This window comes from Oncorhynchus keta, chromosome 17 (assembly GCF_023373465.1).
Source record: "Oncorhynchus keta strain PuntledgeMale-10-30-2019 chromosome 17, Oket_V2, whole genome shotgun sequence".
NCBI lineage: Eukaryota > Metazoa > Chordata > Actinopteri > Salmoniformes > Salmonidae > Oncorhynchus > Oncorhynchus keta.
Window position 1 is genome coordinate 54,038,819 of NC_068437.1, and position 26,303 is coordinate 54,065,121.

Sequence of the window (26,303 nt, forward strand, 5' to 3'; positions counted from 1 at the left end):
TGTTGGAACATTGCTGTGGGGACTAGCTTCCATTGTTCCATGTTTAGAATTCAAGGCACACTTAACCAGCATGGCTACCACAACATTCTGCAGCAATACTCCATCCCATCTGGTCTGCGCTTAGTGGGACTATCATTGGTTTTTCAATTACCCAACACACCTCCTGGCTCCACAATCACTAGACTTCAACCCAATTGAGATGGTTTGGGATGAGTTGGACTGCAAAGAGACGGAAAAGCAGCCAAGAAGTGCTCAACATATGTGGGAACACCTTCAAGACTATTGGAAAAGCATTCCAGGTGAAGCTGGTTGAGAGAATGCCAAGAGTGTGCAAAGCTGTCATCACGGCAAAGGGTGGCTATTTGAAGAATCTCAAATATAAAATATATTTTGATTTGTTTAACACTTATTTCGTTACAACATGATTCCTTATGTGCTATTTCATAGTTTTGATGTCTTCACTATTATTCTACAATAAAAATAAAGGAAACCCCTGGAATGAGTAGGTGTGTCCAAACTTTTGACTGGTACTGTATATCGTGTATTTAGCTGTGCGACCTGGAATTTGTGAAGGATTCCAGTTTAACCCCTCACATATTTTTCATTGTGCTCCTGAATGTCTTTGTGTGCGTCTACATTTTTCTACTTAGGGGCACACGTAGGGGACAGAGTAGAACCCTGGTGTAGTAGGAGGCTTTTGGAGATAGATGGAGGAGCAAGGAAGGAGAGTGGTTTTCTCTGCAACTTTGTCCCCAGGCTAATTGCTACTGCATATAGTTGGACAGAGAGAGAGAGAACCAACTGTTGGATCAGACTACTGTATCTCATGTGAAACTGTGAATGGTTAAGGGGACTGATTATGAGAAAGGCGTGAGACTAGGAACCAGGGGCCAATGGTTCACAATCGCATGCCCCCTAATATATAATATATAATATAATAATAATATAATAATATAATAATAATATAATATATAATATATGCCATTTAGCAGACGCTTTTATCCAAAGCGACTTACAGTCATGTGTGCATACATTCTACGTATGGGTGGTCCCGGGAATCGAACCCACTACCCTGGCGTTACAAGCGCCATGCTCTACCAACTGAGCTACAGAAGGACCACCCCCCTCTCAGGAGCCAATAAGCCAAGGGCCTAGCTAGAGGTGGGTTATGCAACTGAGAGTGAAAGGGCTTAAACTCAGGCCAAAGAAAGCCAATGGTAACATGTGCCCCTCAGAGGTGAGTAGCTGTGGTTGAGGAGAACAGGACGGAAAAGGGCTCAAACTCTAACCGTCTTTCCGTATCTGATGGGTAGAAGAAGAAGGAGGAGGATTGATTCTCAAGTGCAGCACAATGCACACGTCAGGGAATCAGCAGACCTGCAGATGCTTCCTCGGTCAACAATGTCTTTTCTATTCAGAAGCTCATCTACCCACAACCTTTGTAAACATGTTTATAACTAACCTATGCACCAATACTGGGAAGAAAACGTCAGGCACATTCTATACATACTCCAACCATTACAAATAACTGACATTGATGAACCTTGTAATCTCATCAGAGGAAAGAAGAAGACGGTTCATTTGAAACTATTTTCTATTAAAGTGCCAATTGTGGGACAATGAGGAGAGAAACAGAAGAAGCATTCAACTCATGAAAGGGAAACTTGTAAATAGAGAAATGTTGGTCGCCATAACTAATACTGGATGCATGGAGAGAGAACGTCCTAGAGTTCCTACGACGATCTGACTGCATAGCTCAGAAACGCTGCCTGATGGCATTCTGAAGAGCAAAATGAAGAGACTCACTGTTCGTTGACGACAAAGATGCAGTTGTCTTGTGAGGGACAGCCCGAGACAGGATGCTTGCAGGTCACCTTCCGCTCATTGTGGCTAGAGAGAGAGGGAGGAAAAGAGAGAGAGGGAAATGAGAGGGAGGAAAAGAGAGAGAGAGGGAAAAGAGAGGGAGGAAAAGAGAGAGAGAGGGAAAAGAGAGGGAGGAAAAGAGAGAGAGAGGGAAAAGAGAGAGGGAAAAGAGAGAGAGAGGGAAAAGAGAGAGAGAGGGAAAAGAGAGAGAGGGAAAAGAGGGAGAGGAAAAGAGAGAGAGAGGGAATAGAGAGGGAGGAAAAGAGAGAGAGAGGGAAAAGAGAGGGAGGAAAAGAGAGGGAGGAAAAGACAGAGGGAAAAGAGAGAGAGAAAAGAGAGGGAGAGGGAAAAGAGAGAGAGGGGGAGAGGGAAAAGAGAGAGAGAGGGAAAAGAGAGGGAGAGGGAAAAGAGAGAGAGAGGGAAAAGAGAGAGAGAGGGAAAAGAGAGGGAGAGGGAAAAGAGAGGGAGGAAAAGAGAGAGAGGGAAAGAGAGGGAGGAAAAGAGAGGGAGGAATAGAGAGGGAGGAAAAGAGAGAGAGAGGGAAAAGAGAGGGAGGAAAAGAGAAGGAGGAAAAGACAGAGAGGGAAAAGAGAGAGAGAAAAGAGAGGGAGAGGGAAAAGAGAGAGAGGGGGAGAGGGAAAAGAGAGAGAGAGGGAAAAGAGAGGGAGAGGGAAAAGAGAGAGAGAGGGAAAAGAGAGAGAGAGGGAAAAGAGAGGGAGAGGGAAAAGAGAGGGAGGAAAAGAGAGAGAGGGAAAGAGAGGGAGGAAAAGAGAGGGAGGAAAAGAGAGAGGGAGGAAAAGAGAGAGAGAGGGAACATGTTAGAACAGAATAGCCTCTTTAGACCCATCAATAACCAATATGTCCACCTGTCATCTCTCTCTCTATCCCTCCTCTGTCATCTCTCTCTCTATCCCTCCTCTGTCATCTCTCTAGCCGAGGAACCCTGAAGAGTGGATGAATAGACTTGCAAGTGACCGTGAAATCCCCATCCCTCAGTCCCTCAATCCCTACATCCCCGCAGCCTCCCAAAAGCTGAAGACAAGACATCATTTTTTCGTGGGGAAAATGTGCACGGTTGAGAATGAGGTTAGGACTGCTTTAACCCTTATACTGATTTTGCAAGGAGAGTAGAGCCCAGGTCACATTCTGTCCCTTTAACACGAGGTTAGGGTATGAAATGGGAGTTGAGAGCTTGAGATTCAGGACAGGGTAGACAGTCATTTTATGGGGCAACCTGATCACACTGTGCTGTGCTAGTCAGGGAATGTATCAGTGTGGTGAAAGCTCAAAATCCACATCACTCTGCGGCACAATGGCACCCACACACACGCATGCAATGGCACCCACACACCGGTACCCAAACACCGGCACCCACACACCGGCACCCACACACCGGTACCCACACACCGGCACCCACACACCGGTACCCAAACACCGGCACCCACACACCGGCACCCACACACCGGTACCCAAACACCGGCACCCACACACCGGCACCCACACACCGTTACTCACACACCGGCACCCACACACCGGCACCCACACACCGGTACCCACACACCGTCACACTAACATATAAAATAACAGTAAAGTCTTTGGTACTCAACCCTAAACCGTCCGGAGTTATAAAACATACAAAACCGAACAGAAAACAGATGCGCTCTTGTAAACACATCAGGTTGTCTGTGTAAACTAGACTACAGAAGAAGTACATAAATACAGGACGTTGCAACGGATCGCTTCACAGGAGAAATGCAAACCTTCTTCTTTCTACCCCGAAAGAAAATGTCCTACCACTGACTCACTAGACCCTAGTCCACACACTACTAACCCCTCTCCTTTCTCTGACAACTCAGCAGACCAGAGCAGAGAAGTAGTGTACACATGCATTAAAAACCTGGAGCTGTGTGTCGTAGTGAACTTCAACATTCTGATCCTCCTTCACCAGCCATGCATATGAAGACACCAGTTCACTGTTGTTACTATTCTCCCGGTAGTCACCAGTTCACTGTTGTTACTATTCTCCCGGTAGTCACCAGTTCACTGTTGTTACTATTCTCCCGGTAGTCACCAGTTCACTGTTGTTACTATTCTCCCGGTAGTCACCAGCTCTAACAGAAAGAAACAATCCTGTCCATTAGTTACCATCCTCCTATATATGCTAGTTTCTTGCACTAAAACTATTCTGTGTATAGCCTACGCTGTCACGCTGGAAATTCTCTATGAGTGTGTGAACTTGTGAGGAGCTCGGTCTGACCCGTCTCTAGACTTCTGCAGCCTTCCCCTTTCTCCTGCCCTATCTTTCCTCCCCTGCCCGGCCTCTCCTCCCCTGCCTCTCCTCCCCTGCACTGCCTCTCCTCCCCTGCCCGGCCTCTCCTCCCCTGCCTCTCCTCCCCTGTACTGCCTCTCCTCCCCTGCCCGGCCTCTCCTCCCCTGCCTCTCCTCCCCTGCACTGCCTCTCCTCCCCTGCCCGGCCTCTCCTCCCCTGCCTCTCCTCCCCTGTACTGCCTCTCCTCTCCTCCCCTGCCTCCGCTGCACTGCCTCTCCTCTCCTGCCCTGCCTCTCATCTCCTACCCTGCACTGCCTCTCCTCCCCTACCTCTCCTCTCCTCCCCTGCCTTTCCTCCCCTGCACTGCCTCTCCTCCCCTGCCCTATCTCTCCTCCCCTGCCCTGCCCTGCCTCTCCTCCCCTGCCCTGCCTCTCCTCCCCTGCCCTGCCCTGCCTCTCCTCCACAGCCCCTTCTGCCCTCCCCTGCCTCTCCTCCCCTGCATCTCCTCTCCTCCCCTGCCCCGCCCTGCCTCTCCTCCCCCGCCCTGCCTCTCCTCCACAGCCCCTTCTGCCCTCCCCTGCCTCTCATCCCAGGCCCTTCTGCCCTGCCTCTCCTCTCCTCCCTTGCCCTGCCTCTCCTCCACAGCCCCTTCTGCCCTGCCTCTCCTCTCCTCACCCTGCCCTGCCCCGCCTCTCCACAGCCCCTTCTGCCCTGCCTCTCCTCCCCTGCCCTGCCCCGCCTCTCCTCCCCTGCCCTGCCTCTCCTGCCCTGCCCTGCCTCTCCTCCCATCCCCTGCCTCTCCTCCCCTCCCCTGCCTCTCCTCCCATCCCCTGCCTCTCCTCCCCTCCCCTGCCTCTCCTCCACAGCCCCTTCTGCCCTGCCTCTCCTCTCCTCCCTTGCCCTGCGTCTCCTCCCCTGCCTCTCCTGCCTTGCCTCTCTTCCCCTGCCCTGCCTCTCCTCCCCTACCCTATCTCTCCTCCCCTGTCCTGCCCCGCCTCTCCTTCACAGCCCCTTCTGCCCTGCTTCTCCTCCCCTCCCCTGCCTCTCCTCTCCTCCCTTGCCCTGCCCCTCCTCCCCGGCCCTGCCTCTCCTACCCTGCCCGGGTCCAGTCATCCAGTCATGCCCTGATCACACGGACAAGCAGGTTCCCTCCTTCCCTCCCACTCTGCCTTGCTGCTTACGGTCCAATTACAACCCAGCTTCTCTACAGAGTAGTCCCCATAGAAATATAATTGCTCAAGTACCATGAACTGGGATGTCCGTTCTAGTAATTATATTTCTATAGTAGTCCCTTCCATATGATTAGTGCACCACCAGGGCATTGTAGGGAAAAAGCCTCACACCATGCGGGCAGAGGAGAGGAGAGAAATGGAGCACAGACAGGAGACAGGATTCATCTACAATAAGTCATTACAGAGACACGGTCCAGTTTCTGATGCAGAGGGTCTGAGGGCTGGGAAAGTATAACTGTTCGTTCAGCTGCTCCTCACCGTCGGCTGCTGCCTGTCATAAATCAGGACTAGATTTTAAACGACCATCACTTGGATTGAAAACAGCCTGGGAGTTTGAAGAGCATGGGTCAGCAACAGGTGGCCCGTGGGCCAAAACTTGCCCTCCAGTGTTTTTTATGTGTGTAATTGGTCACAAAGACTGTAAAACCACCAGGAATTCAGCAAAAAAGGTGTTTAATTTTGGAAATATGTTCCAAAGTATTCTCACATATTAACAAAAGAGACATATGTGATCGTGTCTCAATGTAATTAAGGTATGAAATTACTGTTCTTTTCAAATACAATCTATTTTTGGGCTTAGATGTGGTACAAATTATTATAACTGTGTTTCAGCCCACCGACCATCCACTCCAACAAAAATTGTCCCCCAGCTGAATTTAGTTACCCCCTGCTCTAGAGAGTGACCGAATCTAGTCACCCCCTGCTCTAGAGAGTGACCGAATCTTGTCACCCCCTGCTCTAGAGTGACTGAATCTAGTTACCCCCTGCTCTAGAGAGTGACTGAATCTAGTTACCCCCTGCTCTAGAGAGTGACCGAATCTAGTCACCCCCTGCTCTAGAGAGTGACTGAATCTTGTCACCCCCTGCTCTAGAGTGACTGAATCTAGTCACCCCCTGCTCTAGAGAGTGACTGAATTTAGTTACCCCCTGCTATAGAGTGACTGAATCTAGTCACCCCCTGCTCTAGAGAGTGACTGAATCGAGTCACCCCCTGCTCTAGAGAGTGACTGAATCTAGTTACCCCCTGCTCTGGAGAGTGACTGAATCTAGTTACCCCCTGCTATAGAGTGACTGAATCTAGTCACCCCCTGCTCTAGAGAGTGACTGAATCGAGTCACCCCCTGATCTAGAGAGTGATGGAGTGAGTTAACTCATGCTCTAGAGAGTGACTGAATCTAGTTACCCCCTGCTCTAGAGAGTGACTGAATCTAGTTACCCCCTGCTCTAGAGAGTGACTGAATCTAGTTACCCCCTGCTCTAGAGAGTGACTGAATCTAGTTACCCCCTGCTCTAGAGATGAACTGAGTCAGTTAACATTTACATTACATTTAAGTCATTTAGCAGACGCTCTTATCCAGAGCGACTTACAAATTGGTGCATTCACCTTATGACATCCAGTAGAATAGTCACTTTACAATAGTGCATCTAAATCTTAAAGGGGGGTGAGAAGGATTACTTATCCTATCCTAGGTATTCCTTAACTCATGCTCGAGAACATGTTTCGGGTCATTCTCACCAAACTGACATTTTACCCAAAAATATTAAAGTGTAATTTTCTCTTGGATAAACAGATATTTAAAAATTATTGTTGTGTTTTTTTAAATCAGATACTATGCATTTTACCACAATTTACACAAAATCCTCATTACTGCAACAGTTTTCAAAGACCAAAAAAGTAATAAACAAATGATTTAATAACATTGCTCCCCTAATGAAAAGGCCTGAGTTAAACATTACATTGAATATTTAAATATTTCAAATCAAATTATAAAATTTTAATGGCATGTAATCTGTCTTTTCCCCAATTTTAGTTTAGGGCTATTACGATAATGTAGAAATTAGGGCAATTATGATAATGTCGAAATTAGAGCTATTATGATCATGTAGAAATTGGGGCTATTGTGATAATGTAGAAATTAGAGATGTTATGATCATGTAGAAATTACGGCTATTGTGATAATGTACAAATTAGAGGTAGGCAAACCCACTCATTTGATTAGTTAGTCCACAGCGATGTGTAGGAAGAAAAAAATAAAATAAATGTATAACGATTTATAACGAGATACATCGGTATATATGGCCTGCAACAGGTTTTACATCTCTACAAATAAAATGTAGAAATGGTACACGCAGTTATTTAGTGAGATATTTACACAACGGTTCTAAATGAGGCCCCAGGACACCACCGGACCACACCTCCATAATGAATGGTCAGCCAGAGCCCTCTCATCCTCAGCCCAACTGATGTTAAGTCAAAGCAGATGTTTTGATTTTTTTTACGAGGTGGTGTTTCGTTAGAACACGTCAAAAGGGAAGAGAGTCTCCTGCACCAATGGCTGGAAGGCCAGAGTCTCTTGTAACCAATGGCTGGAAGGCCAGAGTCTCTTGTAACCAATGGCTGGAAAGCCAGAGTCTCTTGTAACCAGTGTGTGGACTGGAGGCCATTCTGAGAATGTTGTCAACATTTCAAAGCAGATCCACTTGACAAGAGACAGACAGTTGGTCATAAAAACAAGATGGGAAACATCCAGGGGGCACTGAGGTTAATGTTGATCTATGGACAGTCGCTGTACCATGACTGATGTATGGGAAAGAGTGGAACAGCTGAAGTTACCCTCCACCTTAGAGCAGGCTCTTTACAACAGACAAAACAACTAGTGGCCATTATATTTTGAACGTAGCCTACAGTATGTTGTTAGCACGTATAGTATGTAGCCTACAGTATGTTGTTAGCACGTATAGTATGTAGCCTACAGTATGTTGTTAACACGTATAGTATGTAGCCTACAGTATGTTGTTAGCACGTATAGTATGTAGCCTACAGTATGTTGTTAGCACGTATAGTATGTAGCCTACAGTATGTTGTTAGCACGTATAGTATGTAGCCTACAGTATGTTGTTAGCACGTATAGTATGTAGCCTACAGTATGTTGTTAGCACATATACTATGTAGCCTACAGTATGTTGTTAGCACGTATAGTATGTAGCCTACAGTATGTTGTTAGCACGTATACTATGTAGCCTACAGTATGTTGTTAGCACGTATAGTATGTAGCCTACAGTATGTTGTTAGCACGTATATATGTAGCCTACAGTATGTTGTTAGCACGTATAGTATGTAGCCTACAGTATGTTGTTAGCACGTATAGTATGTAGCCTATAGTATGTTGTTAGCACGTATACTATGTAGCCTACAGTATGTTGTTAGCACGTATAGTATGTAGCCTACAGTATGTTGTTAGCACGTATAGTATGTAGCCTACAGTATGTTGTTAGCACGTATAGTATGTAGCCTACAGTATGCTGTTAGCACGTATAGTAGGTAGCCTACAGTATGTTGTTAGCACGTATAGTATTCAGCCTACAGTATGTTGTTAACACGTATAGTATGTAGCCTGCAGTATGCTGTTAGCACGTATAGTATGTAGCCTACAGTATGCTGTTAGCACGTATAGTATGTAGCCTACAGTATGTTGTTAACACGTATAGTATGTAGCCTACAGTATGCTGTTAGCACGTATAGTATGTAGCCTACAGTATGCTGTTAGCACGTATAGTATGTAGCCTACAGTATGTTGTTAGCACGTATACTATGTAGCCTACAGTATGTTGTTAGCACGTATACTATGTAGCCTACAGTATGTTGTTAGCACGTATAGTATATAGCCTACAGTATGCTGTTAGCACGTATAGTATGTAGCCTACAGTATGTTGTTAGCACGTATAGTATGTAGCCTACAGTATGTTGTTAGCACGTATACTATGTAGCCTACAGTATGTTGTTAGCACGTATAGTATGTAGCCTACAGTATGTTGTTAGCACGTATAGTATGTAGCCTACAGTATGTTGTTAGCACGTATAGTATGTAGCCTACAGTATGTTGTTAGCACGTATAGTATGTAGCCTACAGTATGTTGTTAGCACGTATAGTATGTAGCCTACAGTATGTTGTTAGCACGTATAGTATGTAGCCTACAGTATGTTGTTAGCACGTATAGTATGTAGCCTACAGTATGCTGTTAGCACGTATAGTATGTAGCCTACAGTATGTTGTTAGCACGTATAGTATGTAGCCTACAGTATGTTGTTAGCACGTATAGTATGTAGCCTACAGTATGCTGTTAGCACGTATAGTATGTAGCCTACAGTATGCTGTTAGCACGTATAGTATGTAGCCTACAGTATGTTGTTAGCACGTATACTATGTAGCCTACAGTATGTTGTTGGCACGCATAGTATGTAGCCTACAGTATGTTGTTAGCACGTATAGTATGTAGCCTACAGTATGTTGTTAGCACGTATAGTATGTAGCCTACAGTATGTTGTTGGCACGCATAGTATGTAGCCTACAGTATGTTGTTAGCACGTATAGTATGTAGCCTACAGTATGTTGTTAGCACGTATAGTATGTAGCCTACAGTATGTTGTTAGCACGTATAGTATGTAGCCTACAGTATGTTGTTAGCACGTATAGTATGTAGCCTACAGTATGTTGTTAGCACGTATACTATGTAGCCTACAGTATGTTGTTAGCACGTATACTATGTAGCCTACAGTATGTTGTTAGCACGTATAGTATATAGCCTACAGTATGCTGTTAGCACGTATAGTATGTAGCCTACAGTATGTTGTTAGCACGTATAGTATGTAGCCTACAGTATGTTGTTAGCACGTATAGTATGTAGCCTACAGTATGTTGTTGGCACGTATACTATGTAGCCTACAGTATGTTGTTGGCACGTATAGTATGTAGCCTACAGTATGTTGTTAGCACGTATAGTATGTAGCCTATGGGTAGTCTACATTAGGATACCATCACCTGGTCACTGCTCTCACCATGGTGTTAAGTCCTAGCAACAGACAGTAGAGGCAGCCAGCCGTGCGTGACTAAATCAGCCATACATTACATTATTCAGTCACAAGACAGGCGTTATTCAGTCACAAGACAGGTGTTATTCAGTCACAAGACAGGCGTTATTCAGTCACAAGACAGGTGTTATTCAGTGACAAGACAGGCGTTATTCAGTCACAAGACAGGTGTTATTCAGTCACAAGACAGGCATTATTCAGTCACAAGACAGGTGTTATTCAGTCACAAGACAGGCATTATTCAGTCACAAGACAGGTGTTATTCAGTCACAAGACAGGCGTTATTCAGTCACAAGACAGGCGTTATTCAGTCACAAGACAGGCATTATTCAGTCACAAGACAGGTGTTATTCAGTCACAAGACAGGTGTTATTCAGTCACAAGACAGGCGTTATTCAGTCACAAGACAGGCATTATTCAGTCACAAGACAGGTGTTATTCAGTCACAAGACAGGTGTTATTCAGTCACAAGACAGGCGTTATTCAGTCACAAGACAGGCGTTATTCAGTCACAAGACAGGTGTTATTCAGTCACAAGACAGGTGTTATTCAGTCACAAGACAGGTGTTATTCAGTCACAAGACAGGTGTTATTCAGTCACAAGACAGGCGTTAAAGGTCATAATACCATGACAAGATTATGTTGTGAAACATGTTATTTAAGACAGAGAGAGAGAGCGACACAGAGAGAGAAAGATGGGAGAGAGAGAGAGAGAGAGAGAGAGAGAGAGAGAGAGAGAGAGAGAGAGAAAGATGGAGAGAGAGAGAGAGAGAGAGAGAGAGAGAGAGAGAGAGAGAGAGAAAGATGGGAGAGAGAGAGAGACGAAGAGAGAGAGAGAAACGGAGAGAGATAGACGGAGAGCGAGAGGAAGAGAGAGAGCGAGAGCGAGAGCGAGAGCGAGAGAGAGAGAGAGAGAGAGAGAGAGAGAGAGAGAGAGAGAGAGAGAGAGAAAGATGGGAGAGAGAGAGAGACGAAGAGAGAGAGAGAGAAACGGAGAGAGATAGACGGAGAGCGAGAGGAAGAGAGAGAGCGAGAGCGAGAGCAAGAGAGAGAGAGAGAGAGAGAGAGAGAGAGAGAGAGAGAGAGAGAGAGAGAGAGAGAGAGAGAGAGAGAGAGAGAGAGAAAGAGAGAGAGAGAGAGAGAGAGAGAGAAAGAGAGAGAGAGAGAGAGAGAGAGAGAGAGAGAGAGAGAGAGAGAGAGAGAGAGAGAGAGAGAGAGAGAGAGAGAGAGAGAGAGAGAGAGAGAGAGAGAGAGAGAGAGAGAGAGAGAGAGAGAGAGAGAGAGAGAGAGAGAGAGAGAGAGAGAGCGATAAACACACGTTAACCACCTGTGTCCCTCTACAGATGAAACCATATATAACACTGTAATGACACGGTAGCCTGGTCAACACGGAACAGCTGTCAGTTAATGGATCAAACCAAAACTTGATCTCACTCACTAATAAACAAAACAGACTGCCAAAAGTCCAGTTAAGTGGAGAGGCATCGTTGATGCCCTATGTTCCTCATGGGGAGAAGTAAGGTAAAAACAAAAACAACCAGCACTCTATTTCTGTATACTTTAGTAGTTCTGAAAGTAGCACTCACGAGACAAAAGTGGTCCCTGAAAATGGTGTACTATGTCACATATGAGGTACGACAGTACTTCTGCTTATATATTATGCATGTATGAACTACACAGTGACACATCTCCACCCCCCCAAAAAACGGGAAGTTTTAAAAACATACTTAGGCCTAGTAGTCGCCAAAGTTCTGGAGCTTTAAGTCTTTAAGTCTAAAAATTGCATCCCACATGCTTTGAATGATGTGGTGAGCTGGACTGTGGTCATGGCAGTAAAATTAGAATAGCCTCCTGAAGCCATAGGAGGGGTATGTCCTTAAAATCTCCCTTATTCCCTATATAGTGCACTGCTTTTGACCAAATGTATAGTAGTACACTATATAAATAGGTTAATAGCCACAGGAGCTGCTGTCATACAGTAGGAGCATCTGGTAACACTCTTCGCCCTAGTTTCTTCTCCTGCCTTGTGTGTGTGGGGGGACAGAGAGAGAGACAGAGAGAGACACAGAGAGACAGAGAAAGCGACAAAGACAGAGAAAGAGAGAGAGAGAGAGAGAGAGAGAGAGAGAGAGAGAGAGAGAGAGAGAGAGAGAGAGAGAGAGAGAGAGAGAGAGAGAGACAGAGAGAGAGAGAGAGAGAGAGAGAGAGAGAGAGAGAGACAGAGAGAGAGACAGAGAGAGAGACAGAGAGAGAGACAGAGAGAGAGACACAAAGAGAGACCGAAAGAGAGAGAGAGAGAGACAAAGAGAGAGACAGAGAGAGAGAGACAGAGAGAGAGAGAGACAGAGAGAGAGAGACAGAGAGAGAGAGAGACAGAGAGAGAGAGAGAGAGAGACAAAGAGAGAGACAGAGAGAGAGACAGAGAGAGAGAGACGGAGAAAGTGATAGAGAGTGTATGTGTGTGTCTGTGTTTGTGTGTATTTGCCAACAGCAGGTTCATACAGCCCCTGACCTCAGACGTGTGTTATGGAGAGAAGTGGTAGCAGACCAGTAGTGGGAGCAATAGTTAGTAAGGATGACCTGACCACCCTGCAGTGTGGATGAAGGGCTCCTCTGATGTTCTCCATCATCCGTAGTAATGAAGAGGCCCAGGCCTGGGGGTCTGGAGGAAGGAAAGCTTGGTTTTATGGTCCTGGGTGGGCCTACTTCCTCTGGCTACACCTTCTACACCACCTCTCTCTCCAGATGAAAAGGCCGGGCAGAGTTTGAACTTTAGGGCCAATGGAATGACCTCAAAATGTAGCACCTGTCAACCCAACACAGCAACCCAGTCGAGCTGAAATGAATGTAGGCCTACCTACTGAGTAGTGATGGGCCGTAATAAGGACATTTATCAAGGAGAGGATGGCGCAGAAGGGGAGCAGTAACTCCACTGTACCATTATTAATCCCATTCTGTCTTGGAGCAGCACAGAGCAGCGATACCGCAGACCACAGAGCTAAGCGTCACCACTGCTGGCTAACCTACTCTATAGAAATTGTTATTTTACTTGGAAACCGAACCTGAAACAGAGTCTTGATTCTGGCTTCCTTTAATGTGGATTTGGAAACTGGGGTTTCGCTAAACATTCCACTCAAAGGATTTAATTTGGATGAGCACTAACGGAGTCTTTTTTCAGGGCTATTTTATTTTTCTCCAGATAGGCCATTTTGATTCCCCTATTAAAACTAAAATTAGACTGTTGCAATTATTGCAATCTCATCGACAGATGACTTATAATTACAGCCACACATGGTTCCCATTACATTGGAATGATTAAATCGTAAGTTACAGAGCCTTCAGAAAGTATTCACACCCCTTGACTTATTCCACATTTTGCTGTGTTACACACAATCCCCCATAATGACATCACAATACCCCATAATGTCATCACAATACCCCATAATGACGTCACAATACTCCATAATGATGTCCCAATACCCCATAATGACATCACAAAACCCCTAATGACATCACAATAACCCATAATGACAAAGTGAAAACATGTTTTTACATTTTTGCTAATTAACAAAAAAAATTAAATACAGAAATCTCTCATTTACATAAGTATTCACACTGCTAAATTAATACATGTTAGAATCACCTTTGACAGCGATTACAGCTGTTAGTCTCTCTGGGAAAACCTCTAAGAGCTTTGCAGACCTGGACTGTACAAAATTTGCACATTATTCTTTTTTAAATTCTTCAAGCTCTGTCAAGTTGGTTGTTGATCATTGCTAGACAGGCATTGTCAAGTCTTGCCATAGATGTTGATGCGGATTTAAGTCAAATCAGTAACTAGGCCACTCAGGAATATTCAATGTCATCTTGGTAAACAACTGCAGTGTGTATTAGGCCTGGTGTTTTAGGTTATTGTCCTGCTGAAAGGTGAATATGTCTCCCAGTGTCTACTGGACTGAACCAGGTTTTCCTCTCAGATTTTGCCTGTGCTTAACTCTATTCAGTTTCTTTTTTTAATACTCCCCAAAAAGAAAAAAATCTCCCCAGTCGTTGCCGACGACAACATACCCATAACATGACACCATGCTGGAAAATATGGCTTTGTATTGCAGCTTTGATTTGAACTTATGTGACTTGTACATTTTAACTCCTGAACATCTTTAAGCTTGTCGTAACAAAAGGGGTTGAATACTTATTGACTCAAGACATTTCATGTTATATAATTAGTATTAATTTGTCAAATAAAATACAAATATATATTTTTTATCTACAAAACATAATTCCACTTTGATCTAACAAAATGTGGAAAAAAGTATTGGGGTGTGAATTCTTTCTGAAGGCTCTGTAAGTCATAGCATAAGAGAAGCGATAGTCATTAACATTTTACATTGAGATGTTGGTCTTTCAGCAGACGCTCTAATCCAGAGCAGTTTACAGTCAGGTATTAAGTTCACAATTCCAACTTCTTTTTTTTTCTTTTTTTAAATAAGAAATAATACTTTGCTGATGCATACATTTACAGTTCAATGACTGTAAACAGAAGCCTTTTTTATATGTTTTTAACGAGGTAGGTGGACTTAAGGGTTGTGAACTCATTAGTGAAGAAAAAAAAAAAACATGGTGGAATAAACAACAACTTGCTTTCAGCACCAATCGCCTCATCATTTGAATGCTCCATGCTGACAGTAAACAAGAGGTTTATGAATCACCTCCGTTACATAAGACAATCTAGGCTACAGTAAAGCACATAACAGGGCCAGGTATCAGCCCACTTTATAGTACACGGCTGGGATGATTTAACATTTTCTTCTCCTAGGTGCAAAGAAGAAGGTGAGAAGTAAAAACCGAGTGAAACTACAATGAAAATCTGAAATGCTTTCTTTCTGAAATGACTGTCTGAAATACCTTCCAGTGAGACAGAGCAAGTAAAAAGACACATTCTGTCACATACTGAGCTGTGACACTGACAGACAACAGGGTAATTATGACAGATGAGAGGGAGAGCAAGGGAGAGAGAAAGAGTGAGAGAGAAAGCAAAACAGCGAGAGACCAAGAGAACAGGAGAGAGAGAGAGAGAGAGAAAGAAAGAAAGAAAGAAAGAAAGAAAGAAAGAAAGAAAGAAAGAAAGAAAGAAAGAAAGAAAGAAAGAAAGGAGGAGGTACACTACTTTCATCCTCAGCCCTGACCTCCCTCTGATGCTGTCGCTCTCTAAAGGTCAGATGGGGATATTGAGATATATATACAGAGAGAGACAGAGAGGGAGAGAGAGAGATATTTTGGGGATCCTCACTGCCCTTTTCTCTTGTCGCATCAGATCAAAAAGACAAACCTTCCTTGCCACTTTAGTCTGGCTATGTGCTGCTACTGTAAACTGTGGCTAAGCAATCGATTCCTGAAGAACATGATTTGGAAATGCCTTCTCGTGCTATTGATTCGTGAATAATAGGCTATAATTTATACATGCCTGGTGAGCATTGAATTAGGGATTATGGCTTTAAATTGTCAGTACCATCAGACCATGCCCAGGAGGCTAGGAACCAACCCCATCCTGCTCGTTTACTGTAGAATTCTGGCTCTACCTCCATGTTATTATTTGACCTTTATTTAACCAGGCAAGTCAGTGAAGAACAAATCAAATCAAATCAAATGTGTTTATATAGCCCTTCGTACATCAGCTGATATCTCAAAGTGCTGTACAGAAACCCAGCCTAAAACCCCAAACAGCAAGCAATGCAGGTGTAGAAGCACGGTGGCTAGGAAAAACTCCCTAGAAAGGCCAAAACCTAGGAAGAAACCAGGCTATGTGGGGTGGCCAGTCCACTTCTGGCTGTGCCGGGTGGAGATTATAACAGAACATTTTTAAGAACAAATTCTTATTTTCAATGACAGCCTACCAGGGAATAGTAGATTAACTGCCTTGCTACCTACCGCCTGGCAGAACAACAGATTTTTACCTTGTCAGCTCAGGGATTTGATCTTGCAACCTTACGGCTACAAGTCCAACGCTATAACCACTAGGCTACCTGCCGCTACATATTGTCCCTGTATTCTCACTGTTATTAATATTTATCCTGCAGGAGTGGGATGACCATCAGATCATGCCCAGAGAGCTACAGGGCAGTAATCGGGCTACTTTCCTGATAGTCTAGTTGTACTGTACTGGCTGTGACTCAGACCTCCTCAGTCCCATCAATCCAGTCCAGCTCTCGTCAGCAGAACAGGACTCATTAGGAGCCCCAAAGATGCTTGAAAGGCATTACATTCAATTAAAAATAATTTTTAAAAAGGTTTAGTGAGGCAGTGGGGGGTATTTTGAGAGAAATGTGAAGGGGGTGTCCTTGTCCTCCAGACCTCTACGCCTGATCAGCTATGGATGCAAAAACAGTGCAGGGGGGAGGGGCCACACCATGGAGCGTGAAGAAGCAGCCGGAGAGACAGGGGAGGGGAGGGGCCACACCATGGAGCGTGAAGAAGCAGCCAGAGAGACAGGGGAGGGGAGGGGCCACACCATGGAGCGTGAAGAAGCAGCCAGAGAGACAGGGGAGGGGAGGGGCCACACCATGGAGCGTGAAGAAGCAGCCAGAGAGACAGGGGAGGGGAGGGGCCACACCATGGAGCGTGAAGAAGCAGCCGGAGAGACAGGGGAGGGGAGGGGCCACACCATGGAGCGTGAAGAAGCAGCCAGAGAGACAGGGGAGGGGAGGGGCCACACCATGGAGCGTGAAGAAGCAGCCGGAGAGACAGGGGAGGGGAGGGCCACACCATGGAGCGTGAAGAAGCAGCCGGAGAGACAGGGGAGGGGAGGGGCCACACCATGGAGCGTGAAGAAGCAGCCAGAGAGACAGGGGAGGGGAGGGTCCACACCATGGAGCGTGAAGAAGAGAGACAGGGGCCACACCATGGGAAGAAGCAGCCGGAGAGAGGGGAGGGCCACACCATGGAGCGTGAAGAAGCAGCCGGAGAGACAGGGGAGGGGAGGGTCCACACCATGGAGCGTGAAGAAGCAGCCAGAGAGACAGGGGAGGGGAGGGGCCACACCATGGAGCGTGAAGAAGCAGCCAGAGAGACAGGGAGGGGAGGGGCCACACCATGGAGCGTGAAGAAGCAGCCGGAGAGACAGGGGAGGGGAGGGGCCACACCATGGAGCGTGAAGAAGCAGCCAGAGAGACAGGGGAGGGGAGGGGCCACACCATGGAGCGTGAAGAAGCAGCCAGAGAGACAGGGGAGGGGGGGGGCCACACCATGGAGCGTGAAGAAGCAGCCAGAGAGACAGGGGCCACACCATGGAGTGTGAAGAAGCAGCCGGAGAGACAGGGGAGGGGAGGGGCCACACCATGGAGCGTGAAGAAGCAGCCAGAGAGACAGGGGAGGGGAGGGGCCACACCATGGAGCGTGAAGAAGCAGCCAGAGAGACAGGGGAGGGTGTCTGTGGTCGCTGGTGTGATGATTGTGGTTGTGGGCAAACAGATGAGATCCATATCTACAGCCAGGCCTGGCTGCACATTGGGTACAGCACACTTGTTTTGGACAATGTCTGATGCACACTCACATTCACATTCACAATTAGAATAGCCTATCTTTGTAGTCTATGACAACCACATAACAAGATACTGGTCAGCGGATGGGGGGGGGGTTTGATGGGGTGTATGTGTGGGAAGGAGAGTAATTCAATTTGAATGCCAAGTCTCAAAACAAAGCCTTTCATTGGAAACTAATGATGTTGTTGCTGCATATTAGAGTCTAATCCTATTATACAATAAGGAGGAAACAGGGAACAGCTACAGTACTATATCACTAAGCAGGGCCTGGTCACTCCGCACTGGTTTAACAGCCTACAACAGTAATGTTGTAGGCTACTGTAGCTACCCCCTATCACATTTTGCTCTGCCCAAATTACCCCCTCATGTGCTACCAATCATAAGGCTCAGGCCTACATTCTTATGTATCCTCAAGTTGGCTACCTACCTACTGCCTGTTGATAGGCCGGGTAGCCCCAGCTACCTACCACCTGTTGATAAGCTGGGTAGCCCCAGCTACCTACCGCCTGTTGATAGGCCGGGTACCCCCAGCTACCTACTGCCTGTTGATAGGCCGGGTAGCCCCAGCTACCTACCACCTGTTGATTGGCCAGGTACCCCCAGCTACCTACTTACTGCCTGTTGATTGGCCAGGTATCCCCAACTACCTACTTACTGCCTGTTGATTGGCCAGGTACCCCCAGCTGCCTACCGCCTGTGGATAGGCCAGGTACCCCCAGCTACCTACCACCTGTGGATAGGCCAGGTACCCCCAGCTACCTACCACCTGTGGATAGGCCAGGTACCCCCAGCTGCCTACCGCCTGTCGATAGGCCAGGTACCCCCAGCTACCTACCACCTGTGGATAGGCCAGGTACCCCCAGCTACCTACCACCTGTGGATAGGCCAGGTACCCCCAGCTGCCTACCGCCTGTCGATAGGCCAGGTACCCCCAGCTACCTACCACCTGTGGATAGGCCAGGTACCCCCAGCTACCTACCACCTGTGGATAGGCCAGGTACCTCCCCAAACACCACTGGAGCAGACTAGGTAAATGGGTGGAGAAGGGAGGGGGGATCAAGTTGGTTAGATAAAAGGAAGCAAGGAGAAAGGAGAGGAAATAAAGAGAGGAAATAGGAGGGATGTTGATGCAGTGGCTGAGGCCACAGAAGAGCAGAATCCACAGCTGCTGCAGTACTATGAAGTTAGGGGGTTTCACAGCACGCTAGCAATTACCTTACAATTAATGAAACAACAGCTATAACTCAGTCAGACTGCTGTTATAGGTGAATACACTGAGCATGGGGATCACCATGGCTGCATCATAGGGCAAGACACCAAAAGGAACCAAACACCTGCTTAAACTCTGCCAGAGATTTCACAGGAAGCCAGTGACTGGTCTGTGACTAGTGGCCGTTTACTGAATCAATGCACCCTTGGAAAGGACAAGATAGCTGCTCTGTAGTTCTTCTGTAGTGTGCTGTTGTAGCTCCGATGCAATAGGCTACATTTATTGACCACCAACGCGTCCTACAACCAGGGTTTCCTAGCGTCTGCCTTTGAATAGCAGGTGAGGAAAGCCCTTGTCAAGCTTAGACTTTCACCTTAGACTTCTACATTGAATCCATAGAACACAACAGCACATTTAATCAACATGCTTAAACCAGATTTGTGAATTCCGTTAGTGGATCGTCTTGTCTATGTCCCGAATAGAATTCTATTCACTCTACAGTGTATCACTTTTGACCAGGGCCTAGTGGTTAGAGCGTTGGGCCAGTAACTAAAAGGTTTGCTGGATCAAATCCCCGAGCTGACAAGGTACAAATCTGTCGTTCTGCCCCCTGAGCAAGGCAGTTAACCCACTGTTCCCCGGGTGCTGAACATGCGGATGTCGATTATGGCAGCCCCCTCCTCTCTGATCCAGAGGGGTTGGGTTAAATGCGGAAGACACATTTCAGTTGAATACATTCAGTTGTACAACTGACTAGGTATCCCCCTTTTCCCTGTAGGGAACAAGATGCCATTTGGTACGGAGACAAAGAATTCCATTAGCGGCCATCTTGTTGTTGCCAAGTGTCAAGCTCCCTTTTGTGCGGCGAAGAAGTTCCTATGGTATTGGCAACACTCCAAGTGATTAAAAAGGACATTAAAACGGTATTAACCATGGCAACCACTGTCTCCTAGAAGAGTACACACGTGCACTAGCGATGGGCACTGGTAATCCAGAAATCCCAACAGATGGTAGTCTTCAAACACTTGAGAGAGTAACAATGAAAAAGCTTTGTCTAAATTAAAAATGTTCCATGTTACATTGTTACACACAAGGATATACGTGACTGACTTCCTGAATTCTGTGTTACCTAGCAACATTTGAAATGTCTTTTGACAGTACATTGTTTAAAGTTACGCACTGTAAATGTAGCCTATAGTTCTGAGGCACAAAAGTAACTTTTATTTTTCAAGCTAAATTGGGTTATGGGTTGAGTTTTACACGAAAAAACGCATTTTACGATCATAAAGCATTTAGCCCTTCAGTCAGCCCTGACAACAGTATATTTTCCCCCACTTCAAATAGTGACTAGCCTACATGTGCACACCAACGGAGGGTCCTCAAGATCTGACACACATAAATGCAGAACACTTGTGAATACTCAAATAGCACCCTGAAAACAACTGTGTCTGCTGTTGTGGCATTTTGTCTCATTCTGATTGGTCAAGAGAGTAGAGCAAAAAAAGGTATAAAAGTGTATGTTTTATTTTAGAATTTCGACTATCCGGGGGGGAAAAAATCGTCAAATTATCTGAATAGTGAAATAATTTCAAATGCCCATCCCTAACACAATCTCTCTCTCTAGCGCTCTCTCTCTCTCTCTCTCTCTTTCTCCCTCTCTCTCTCTCTCTCTCTCTCTCTCTCTCTCTCTCTCTCTCTCTCTCTCTCTCTCTCTCTCTCTCTCTCTCTCTCTCTCTCTCTCTCTCTCTCTCATTAAATGAGGATGAAGAGAGGGAGTGGGTGAAATGTTGAGAGTACATGTTGATGCATTGGGAATGGAATTGACAAGCAAGCCAAGTCGAGCCTAAAATGGCTTCCTGCACTCAGGAATCGACAGCTCATTTAAAATATATTTTAATGTTGGTTTCAGTGCACCAGCACACCACCAGACATACTGACCACACAGTATCTACTTCCAATCTCTCCTTTCAATTATACCTCTTGCTCTAAACATCCCCACTGTCCAATTTCAGGGTCCATTACAGACTAACAGCAGGTTTGCATTCAATAAGGCTCATGGAGGATGCATCTTTCTCTGTCTCTCTGTGTGTGTCTGTCAGTGTGTCTGTCTGTGTGTGTGTGTGTGCGTGCGTGCGTGTGTGCGTCTGTCTGTCTGTCTGCATCATTAAAGGGTCGTCTAGTCTCTGGGAGAAAGCCAAAAACAGCAGTCTAATGTTCATTCCACATGTCGTTTCCCCTTTTAATTGTCATCACCACAGGGTAAGAGGTTCTCAGATGCACTGACATCCTTCAACTCTAATTCAAATGGATTTTATTGATTGAAGCCTATGCTGTTTTGTTGTGTAGCTGGTTGGTTTATAAAGAATACAAAACAAATATGTTATCACTCCTACAGTGTCTGTCTGTCTGTCTGTCTGTCTGTCTGTCTGTCTGTCTGTTTGTCTGTCTGTGTGTCTGTCTGTCTGTCTGTTTGTCTGTTTGTCTATGTGTCTGTGTGTCTGTGTGTCTGTGTGTCTGCGTGTCTGTGTGTCTGCGTGTGCGCGTCTCATCTCTACCCCTCTAGATTATAGTGGTGATGCAGTGCCACTCAAGGTTTCTAAATCGAGGCGGAGGTTGAGTGATTTCCTTAAAAAGTTACAGTGACCACTGCTGTGGTTTCTGTGGGTGTGCGTACAGTATTCACCTGTATCTGTGTCGGTGCATGTGGGTGGGGAGAAGGAGAAGATAGAAGGAGGGGCTATAGGTGTCACACCCTGACCTGTCTCCATCCTCCACCAGGTGTCTCCCATCTTCCCCATGATCCCCTGTGTATTTATACAGTGTTTTCTGTTTGTCTGTTGCCAGTTCGTCTTGTCTCGTCAGGCCTACCAGCGCGATTTTTCCTACTCCTGTTTTTATCGTCCATGTTTTCTAGTCCTCACGGTTCCAACCTTTTCTGCCTGCCTGCCCTGACCCTGAGCACGCCTGCCATACCATTCTGCCTGCCCTGAGAGGGAGGCCTGCCTGCCATACCATTCTGCCTGCCCTGACCCTGAGCCAGCCTGCCATACCATTCTGCCTGCCCTGACCCTGACCCTGAGCCCGCCTGCCATACCATTCTGCCTGCCCTGACCCTGAGCCAGCCTGCCATACCATTCTGCCTGCCCTGACCCTGAGCCCGCCTGCCATACCATTCTGCCTGCCCTGACCCTGAGCCCGCCTGCCATACCATTCTGCCTGCCCTGACCCTGAGCCAGCCTGCCATACCATTCTGTCTGCCCTGACCCTGACCCTGAGCCAGCCTGCCATACCATTCTGCCTGCCCTGACCCTGAGCCTGCCTGCCATACCATTCTGCCTGCCCTGACCCTGAGCCAGCCTGCCATACCATTCTGTCTGCCCTGACCCTGAGCCAGCCTGCCATACCATTCTGCCTGCCCTGACCCTGACCCTGAGCCCGCCTGCCATACCATTCTGCCTGCCCTGACCCTGCCTGTCTGCCATACCATTCTGCCTGTCCTGACCCTGAGCCAGCCTGCCATACCATTCTGCCTGCCCTGACCCTGAGCCAGCCTGCCATACCATTCTGCCTGCCCTGACCCTGAGCCCGCCTGCCATACCATTCTGCCTGCCCTGACCCTGAGCCAGCCTGCCATACCATTCTGCCTGCCCTGACCCTGAGCCCGCCTGCCATACCATTCTGCCTGCCCTGACCCTGAGCCCGCCTGCCATACCATTCTGCCTGCCCTGACCCTGAGCCTGCCTGTCTGCCATACCATTCTGCCTGCCCTGACCCTGAGCCTGCCTGTCTGCCATACCATTCTGCCTGCCCTGACCCTGAGCCAGCCTGCCATACCATTCTGCCTGCCCTGACCCTGAGCCCGCCTGCCATACCATTCTGCCTGCCCTGACCCTGAGCCTGAGCCAGCCTGCCATACCTTTCTGCCTGCCCTGACCCTGAGCCTGCCTGCCATACCATTCTGCCTGCCCTGACCCTGAGCCCGCCTGCCATACCATTCTGCCTGCCCTGACCCTGACCCTGACTGTCTGCCATACCATTCTGCCTGCCCTGACCCTGAGCCCGCCTGCCATACCATTCTGCCTGCCCTGACCCTGCCTGTCTGCCATACCATTCTGCCTGCCCTGACCCTGAGCCCGCCTGCCATACCATTCTGCCTGCCCTGACCCTGAGCCCGCCTGCCATACCATTCTGCCTGCCCTGACCCTGAGCCCGCCTGCCATACCATTCTGCCTGCCCTGACCCTGAGCCTGCCTGTCTGCCATACCATTCTGCCTGCCCTGACCCTGAGCCTGCCTGTCTACCATACCATTCTGCCTGCCCTGACCCTGAGCCAGCCTGCCATACCATTCTGCCTGCCCTGACCCTGAGCCCGCCTGCCATACCATTCTGCCTGCCCTGACCCTGAGCCTGAGCCAGCCTGCCATACCTTTCTGCCTGCCCTGACCCTGAGCCTGCCTGTCTGCCATACCATTCTGCCTGCCCTGACCCTGACCCTGAGCCCGCCTGCCATACCATTCTGCCTGCCCTGACCCTGAGCCTGCCTGTCTGCCATACCATTCTGCCTGCCCTGACCCTGAGCCCGCCTGCCATACCACTCTGCCTGCCCTGACCCTGCCTGTCTGCCATACCATTCTGCCTGCCCTGACCCTGAGCCAGCCTGCCATACCATTCTGCCTGCCCTGACCCTGAGCCTGCCTGTCTGCCATACCATTCTGCCTGCCCTGACCCTGACCCTGCCTGCCATACCATTCTGCCTGCCCTGACCCTGAGCCTGCCTGCCATACCATTCTGCCTGCCCTGACCCTGAGCCTGCCTGTCTGCCATCCTGAACCCATCTACCTCTGACCTGGTTTACAAACTTCTGCCTGTCCTCCACCTGCCCCTTGTCTATTAATAAATATCAGAGACTCGAACTACCTGCCTCCTGTGTCTGCATTTGGGTTTATAATAGTACCTCAGACACTACAGACAAGGAACAGTAAGAAAGTAATTCTGCTTTGTAAGTTGATCAACTTGTGTAACCCCACTTTTGAGAAAACGTCCCTTGAATGTTTGGGTACACCTACAAATCAGCATCGTTCACACCCTCTTAACACTAGAACCGCCTGTCCTTTCAGACTATAGGTACACGCTAGATGCATATCTGACCTTCGCCATCTTTGTTTTCTTCATTATTTGGTTTGGTCAGCGTGTGACATGGGTGGTGTGTTTGGTTTTCCTGGTCTAGGGGTTTATATGTCTATGGTTGCCTAGATTGGTTCTCAATTAGAGGCAGTTGTTTATCATTGTCTCTGATTGGGAACCATATTTAGGTAGCCATAATCCTTGGTTTATCTGTGGGTTATTGTCTATGTATTAGTTGCCTGTGTCAGCACCAGCGTTACGGTCGTTTGGTTGTTTTGTTTGAGTATTCAAATGTTCTTCGTTAAATAAATAAGAGGAATGTAATTCTCATCACGCTGCGCCTTGGTCTCCTCGTTACAACGAAGGTGACAATATCAACCCGCAAGGAGCGAAAACGTCAGCACCAACGCTTGATAAATAGTGCAGAAACTATTGTAAAATATTAAATTGCATTAACAAATATTTGTGGAAATATATTCATGAAAAGATAAAAAATAAAAAATAAAGTCATTTGTTGATCGTGGTCCTTCTGTAGCTCAGTTGGTAGAGCATGGTGCTTGTAACGCCAGGGTAGTGGGTTCGATTCCCGGGACCACCCATACGTAGAATGTATGCACACATGACTGTAAGTCGCTTTGGATAAAAGCGTCTGCTAAATGGCATATATTATTATATTATTATTATTGTATTGGACACAATTGTGCCCTTATATGCGTGCCGTTACACATTCATCCATTTCGTGTTCTCTTTATGCTTCGGTTCCACAGTCAGCACACCACACAAATCAGTTGCACTGAAGACAGTTTTCATGGGCCTTGTTTTGTGTGTACCGGCCACAATTGTGGCATAATCTCTCTGAAGCGGTTGGATGGCATGGTCTCTCGGGAAAGAGTCCACCCCATACTTATCTGACTGAAATGACTCCCCATCCATGCTCTTTCTGCCGTACGCCCCGCGGACATACAAGAGTGCAATAAATGCTTTGAGTTCATTCACAGACATGTCACACCTACTGTTTCCTTTCCTGTGCGCAGGAACAACAGTACGATCTCTGATGTGCTGCAACATCTGCATGTCACAAACTCTTCACTCTTTCTACCCACACTGTGCCATCCCTCGCAGATTCCTGTCTCACCGTGGCAGTTGAGATCACCGTCTCAGTTGGCTCTGTTCTGTTTTTTTTCTACGGTGAGGCTCAGGCATCGGAAGAATCAGCCAGGTCGATTTCAACCTCAATATCCAATCCTCCATCTGATTGCAACTCAACTAGATTCTGCAGCATGTGGTAAATTCAATTGATTGGACATTATTTGGAAAGGCACACACCTGTCTATATATGGTCCCACAGTTGGCAGTGCATGTCGGAAACAAAAACCAAGCCATGAGGTCGAAAGAATTGTCCTTAGAGCTCCGAGATAGGATTGTGTCTGGGGAAGGGAACCAACAACGCTATGCAGCATTGAAGGTTCAGGAACACAGTGGCCTCCATCATTCTGAAACCACCTTCCTAGAGCTGACTGCACGGCCAAACTGAGCAATCGTGGGAGAAGGGCCTTGGTCAGGGAGGTGACCAAGAACCCGATGGTCACTCTGACAGAGCTCTAAGAGTTCCTCTGTGGAGATGGGAGAACCTTCCTGAAGGACAACCATCTCTGCAGCACTCCACCAATCAGGCTTTTATGGTAGAGTGGCCAGACGAAAGCCACTCCTCAGTAAAAGGCCCATGACAGCCCACTTGGAATTTTCCAAAAGGCTGCTAAAGTCTCTCAGACCATGAGAAACAAGATTCTCTGGTCTGATGAAACCAAGATTGAACTCTTTGGCCTGAATGCCAAGCGTCACGTCTGGATGAAACCTGGCACCATCCCTACGGTGAAGCATGGTGGTGGCAGCATCATGAGGCGGGGATGTTTTTCAGCGGCAGGGACTGGGAGACTAATCAGGATCGAAGGAAAGACGAACTGAGCAAAGTTCAGAGAGATCCTTGATGAAAACCTTTGAGAGCTCTCAGGACCTCAGACTAGGGCGAAGGTTCGCTTTCCAACAGGACAAGGACCCTAAGCACACAGCCAAGACAACGCACGAGTGGCTTCGGGACAAGTCTCTGAATGTCCTTGAGTGGCCCAGCCAGAGCCCGGACTTAAACCTGATTGAACATCTCTGGAGAGACCTGAATATAGCTGTGCAGCAACGGTCC

The 26,303-nt window shown here is 47.2% G+C and overlaps 1 protein-coding gene across 8 annotated transcripts in view; it reads right to left on the bottom strand.

The window, feature by feature from the left end:
* The window catches only part of LOC118374288 (pleckstrin homology domain-containing family A member 5-like), a 270,645-nt gene that overhangs the window by 123,465 nt on the left and 120,877 nt on the right, over positions 1-26,303 (bottom strand). For all 8 annotated transcript variants that reach the window (XM_052466558.1, XM_052466560.1, XM_052466556.1 and 5 more), the window contains one exon: positions 1,807-1,890. In XM_052466558.1, coding sequence (XP_052322518.1) covers positions 1,807-1,890 — 84 coding nt within the window. The remainder of the gene's footprint in view (positions 1-1,806; positions 1,891-26,303) is intronic.